Source organism: Scylla paramamosain, chromosome 34 (assembly GCF_035594125.1).
Source record: "Scylla paramamosain isolate STU-SP2022 chromosome 34, ASM3559412v1, whole genome shotgun sequence".
Taxonomy (NCBI): Eukaryota; Metazoa; Arthropoda; class Malacostraca; order Decapoda; family Portunidae; genus Scylla; species Scylla paramamosain.
In genome coordinates, this window is record NC_087184.1 from 7,731,760 (window position 1) to 7,737,719 (window position 5,960).

The window sequence follows — 5,960 nt, forward strand, 5'->3', positions numbered from 1 at the left end:
CCTTCTGCCATTGTTCTTTGTGTTTGTTTTCAATTCCAAGTCCATTGACCTAATAAACATTAAAACGAAGATTTTCACGTTATCAAAGGAATTAAAACTGGAAGAATGACATGTAACATATTAGCAAACAGTGCAGAAAGTTACTTGACTAATAACTTATTCTTTGCAGGGTACCAGTATGGGGTTTGTGTTGATTTCTTTTCTCGGAGGGTAATATTTAAAGTAGCGTGTTCTTGGGCAGGTGTAGGGTGTGAGTTAAGCACTAAAGTGGTCCCCTTAGCTTTTCTGTCCATGTGGGTTACGCAACACAAGATAACTTTGTTCTTTTGGTGTTATCTTTCCGCTTTTTAAGAGTGGCGGTCCAGTTATATAATCACAGTCTGCAGTCCTTTTATCTAAATAATTTCCTTACTTATTGTCCTTACACATAAATAATACATCTAAACTATTTTTATGGGTTTGTAATGGCCATGAGGTCATGCAGAAGTATCAGAATAATAGACTATTTAAGTCAGTGATAAATTTTTGAAGGTCAGGAAAGTTAGAATAGACGAAATCATGTAAGATAATTTAAGGATTTCTAGGCCGCATTACAAGTTTCTACCAAAAGTACTACCTTATCAAGCGAGACTCTGATCGTGAACTACTTGAAAATGGACAAACTTATACATAGATCAATCAAATATGAAAATACACCAATAATACTGCTGTAAGTACTCTATAAGTATAAAATGATTTCCCTATTTATTTTTAAGATTATTTGTTATTGCCAAGATTATCAAAACCTAGCAAGTTAAAAATATAAATAAAAATATAGATAAATAGCAGATATGCAGCCAATAATACTTATGTACTTGGAACCATTATTTACCGATCTGCTTGCAATAAACGAGAGAGAGAGAGAGAGAGAGAGAGAGACTCGCTTGAATCGCAGGGTAAACAAAACGTGGCTCGGAGAAAAATCCTTTCCTCGGAGAAAAATCATTTCCTATATTCATTTTAACCCCTGTAAGTGTGAGTACCCAACATTTACAAAGCCGCGTGTTAAAAAGAGGGCTGGAGCTGGAGAGAAGAGAGTGTTGCGTCTAAATAAGGTAAGTATTAGTGTTTTGTTACGAGGAGAATGACTCCAAAAGGATCACAGGTAAGGGCGATTCACTAAACACTTAAGATCGCTTAAGGTCGCTGAGAAGGGCTGTACATTCTCTAATCTCTAGCAGTTGGACTGTACCGGTGGGTGAGAGCTGTGGACTGCTATTGGTTAAATTAGGGTTAATCTGGATATCACGTCCGTGTTACATATACGCACGAAACTCGCATGTCATGGAGAAGTGTTCGGTGACCTTGCCGTAAACTTAAGAAAGAAAAAAAAAGAAAAGAAAAAAGAAATAGAATAAAAATAATAATAATGATAATATATATATATATATATATATATATATATATATATATATATATATATATATATATATATATATATATATATATATATATATATATATATATATATATATATATATATATATATATGGGAAGTACGTGTTTAATATGGCTGTAATAGCACTCGAAAGTGTGGATAAATATGATGTTCTGTGTTCTGTGATACACGTTCCATGGTCTATGATCTATGTTCCATGTTCTATTTTTCATCTTCCACGTTCCATCGTATTCCATGATGTTCCATGTTCCATGTTCCGTCATGTTCCATGTTCCATGTTCCATGTTCCATGTTCCATCATGTTCCATGTTATGTTCCATGTTATGTTCCATGTTCCATCATGTTTCATGTTCCATCATGTTTCATCTTGGATCAATATAGCATAGGAGGAATGGTATATAATGACACTGAAATCAACCTTATATTTCACCAATGCTCTTTACATAATCTTCCCAGCTAAGCTCTACAAGCAATACATACGAGTATACTTGGAATAACAAATATGTGTGTTTTATCTAGTTATAGCTGTCTAGCTGCCATATACAGGGCCTGAAATACACTCCTTTGGCCTTGTGTCTGTCTGTATCAGTCTGGTCCTTCCTTGTGTGCGTGTGTGTGTGTGTGTGTGTGTGTGTGTGTGTGTGTGTGTGTGTGTGTGTGTGTTGGAAACAAAACAAGTATGGTGATTAGGGAATTCAAAGAAAGAGGAAGAAAACAAATAAGTGGGGGAGTGAAAGAAAGAGGAAGAAAATAAATATTGTCAAGATTACAGGTGCGCTACAGGTAGAAGGTGGTGAAAGACTGTATTAGCAGAAGACTCAAAAATACAAGTGTGATAGTTCTAATGCAAATATTTCTTGTCACGGGTACTACAGGTGAAGGTTACAGGTCATAGTTACAGGTCATTATGGGTAGAAGGAGGAAGAGGAAGAGGAAAAGAAAGTAGCAGTAGAAGACTCAGGAGTGGAAGTTTAATAGTTTTACTACAAGTAGCTACTGTGACAGGTGCTACAGGCGATATTTACAGGCGGTCACAGGTCCTGGTCGGGGTAGGGGCAGTGGAAGGCTTGGCAAGTTTCCTTGGAGTGAATGGTGCCGTAAGTGAGCCTCTGCTTGGCGAGGTGCAGCGCCTGGCCCGCCACGCTGCCACTTTTACCATCCTGCACTGGGAACAGTCTGTAGGATTAGATTAAGTTAGGTTACATTAGAAGTGGAGAAAACCTTGAAGAAGAGACAGTATGGAAAGAAGAATATGTATTACTATCACAACACTGAGAGCAAGAAAGAAAAGGAGAAGACCTTGAAGAAGAGACAATATAGAAAGAAGAATATGTCTCGCTATCACAACACTGAGAGCAAGAAAGAAAAGGAGAAGACCTTGAAGAAGAGACAATATGGAAAGTAGTGCTGTTGGAAAGACATTGCCAAACTAAATGACAGAACTGACGCTTACTCGAGGTACTTATTGAGAAAGGCACTGTAGAGCGGCGTCCCTTCCAGCCCCACCATGAGCCTGCAGAAGGAACGGTGCAGGCAGCCTGGGTCATGCAGGGCAGCGGGCGGTGGCAGCAGGGGCTTGAGGTCACTTAGACTAACCCCCTGCATTATACCCTTCTGTTTGGCCTGCAAGATACCAACCACATCGGTGAGGGAAAAGTTGTCCTGGTGGGTGCAGTTATGGGCTCGGGGACAGCCAGGTTGAGAGAGTCTGCCATGCATGATAAATTTGGCACTTCACGTTTTCTCCGTCCGCTTGAGAACGGCATAAAAGACATGGCGCCGAGTAGAGAAGCTCCTTTATAAAACAGTTTCTTGAAGCCGCTCTCCTTCTCTTTCTTGATGTCCTTGAACAGGTTCTTCATCATATCATCCCTCTGCTGCTCCTGTGCCTGGATCTGGAAGCGCAGCCCATTGATGTCCTGCAGAGTACGATGTTCCTCCCTCAGTCGCTGCTCATTCCTTAGGTACTGCATCTGAAGTTGTTCCTGCTGGAGCTGTAGTGGGCTGCGTGTGGTACTCCGTGTGTCACTGGCAAGGAGGGAGGGCGTGTCCACTTGCCTCACCCTCACAGGCCCTACAGCCACCACTGGGGCACGCTGGAACAGCCTCGGGGGTTTGGACTTTTTGTTGAACACAGAGAAGTGGCTCTTGAGGAGGGGAGGTGGTCTGGGAGGCACAAGTAGCACGGGTCTGGAGGTGGTGGGGGGAGGGGCAGGGGGTGCTGGGTCTGCAGGGGGTGCTCCGTATGTTGAAGGTGGTTTGGTGGGATTGGCCGGAGGGGATGTGGGGTTTGCTGGGAGTGCTCCATAAACAGGGGGAGGTGCTGGAGGTGAGGGATCAGCTAGGGGCGCTCCATAGATGGTGGGAGGTGGGGGAGGTGCAGGGGAAGTGGGGTTGTCAGGGGCATTAGTTACAGGGGTAGGGGAACGTGGGAACCTAGTGGGGGCTTGTGGAGCGCTATAGAATGAGGGTGGAGCGCGTTGCGGCCGGTACATCATGGGTGGATTGGCAGGTGGAGCCCCATAGCCCCTCATGGGTGAAGGCGGACGTGGCGGAGCAGGAGGGGCGCGTGGTGGAGCAGGTGGAGCAGGAGGTGGCCCATAACCTTTCATAGGTGGAGCTGCAGGTGGTGATCCATAGCCCCTTCTTGGTGGCTCAGGTGGATTGGCAGGTGGAGTGGCGTAGCCTGATAAGGGAGGAGCTGGAGGCTGGGAGAGGCTTTCAAATGAACTGTCATCTGGATCCACTGAGAGTATAGACGAGTAGGATGAGACATTTGGGTCAGACTGCCCACGGTGCCTCCTCTGGGTAGCCGGGGGCAGGGCTGGGACATCCCTTTGCCTACCGTACCCCATGTCCTGAAGGGAGTCGTCCTGGCGGTCGCCGTAACCTTCCATGGTCATCACATCATCTCGCTGTTCCTCACCGGAGCTGCTGTCGCTCTCGCTGAGCTGGCTGTAGTGGTAGTGGTAGTGGTAGTTATGAGTCGTCATGGTGGTGCTCCGTGCGTCGTCCCGCTGCTCGTCGCTGGGCCGCTGGGAATACATGCTGGGGTCTGCAGGGCGTGAGATGGGGCGCCACGAATCTGCATCATCCTCCAAACTCTCAACGGTCTCCAGGGGCAGGGGATCGGCGAGGAAACTTTCAAAACTGTCATAGGGCCTCCTTCCTTCGTCCCTCGGTGGAAGGTACTCCCTCGATGGCCTCCTGGTGGTGGTGGGCACAGGCGGGGCTGGGGGGCGAACATCATCGGCTAGTGGTGGCTGGGGGTCGTCAGCCTGGGTCCTGATGGAGGATGGCACAGCTATGTAGTACCTGGGGGGTGGTGTAGGACCCTGCTTGGCTGGGGTGCCATAGGATCTGCTTGGGGTGAGCATATCTTTAGGGGCTGAGTGAATGCCACTAAGCACTGTGTATATGTCTGCCGGGGTGAAGGTTAAGCTAAGGTGTCCAGTGCCTGTGGCCTCCTCACTGTCACCATCATCAGGAGGAGCTGGAGGCAGTGGGTCGCGTTGTTGAGGGGCGCCATAAGTTCTGCGTGGAGGGGCGGGAGGCTCAGGATCGCGCAGAGGAGGAGGGTCATCTCGCTGTGGAGGGCCGTATCTCCTGCGTGGCGCGGCGGGTGGAGGATCGTCCTGTCGTGGTGGAAGATATGAGTTTCTGCGTGATGCGGGAGGTGAGGCGGGAGGTCTTGCATCCTTCACCGGTGGGAGGCGGAATGAGTTGGGGTTCCTGGGGCGTGAGGAGCCCCGCACCATGGTCATGAGGGAGTGCAGGGTGTCGCGCTGCCGTCGGGTCAGCTCGGACAGGGAGTTGATGTGCTGGTCAAAGATGGACTTGGCTAACTTGAGCTGGAACTCCTCGTCTTCGTCCTTGACCGGTGGACTCTCCAGGCTACGGATGATGTCCAGGGCCAGCCTGAGGTCCTCCAGGCGCTGCCTTCTGGTTGCTGCAATGCTTTCCTTCTTTGAAAGCCTCTCTCGGTTGCTAGACAGTGACACTTCCTCGTTAGTGTTGTCCAGGAACGAGTACAGATGAAGGGGGTCTTCATAAGAGGCAGAGTTGCCATTGGCCTCTTTTTGATGTGACCCTGAGAGAGTCTCCAGGGCCAGCTGGAAGTCACCCTGGACGGCATGAGGGAAGGTGGTGGAGGAGTCCTTCTTCATGGCGGTGGCGTTGAGCACGGCAGCCAGCTGGGGGGCATAGCGCTCCAGCAGCTGCAGGGCTGACAGCACATCCTCCTCCTCATTCTCTTCCTTATTCTTCATCTCCTGCTCCTTTTTCTCTTCCTCCATAGAATCCTGTTGTGAAAGTTAATGGTGTCTTTTAATGGCCAACCTACTCATGTGCTGTCAAGTATGTTGTGCTCAGTCAAAATAACAATAATAAACAAAAGTGTTACTCTGCTACCAACCTGAGACTCCTGCATCTCACTGGTGGGCTGCATAGACCCCTGGAGTGGTGCTGCGGCCTGGTGGGTTTGTATTGGGTCTGGGAGGGGGAATGCCTGGAGACTGGCACT

General features: G+C 47.8%; 1 protein-coding gene across 2 annotated transcripts in view; it reads right to left on the reverse strand.

The window, feature by feature from the left end:
* Positions 1-1,844: 1,844 nt before the first annotated feature.
* The window catches only part of LOC135090078 (uncharacterized), a 7,650-nt gene continuing 3,534 nt past the window's right edge, over positions 1,845-5,960 (reverse strand). For both annotated transcript variants that reach the window (XM_063986381.1, XM_063986379.1), the window contains 3 exons: positions 5,853-5,960; positions 2,892-5,739; positions 1,845-2,614 (listed from right to left, as the gene is read on the reverse strand). The exon at positions 5,853-5,960 is cut by the window's right edge. In XM_063986381.1, coding sequence (XP_063842451.1) covers positions 3,043-5,739; positions 5,853-5,960 — 2,805 coding nt within the window. In that variant the 3' untranslated portion in view covers positions 1,845-2,614; positions 2,892-3,042. The remainder of the gene's footprint in view (positions 2,615-2,891; positions 5,740-5,852) is intronic.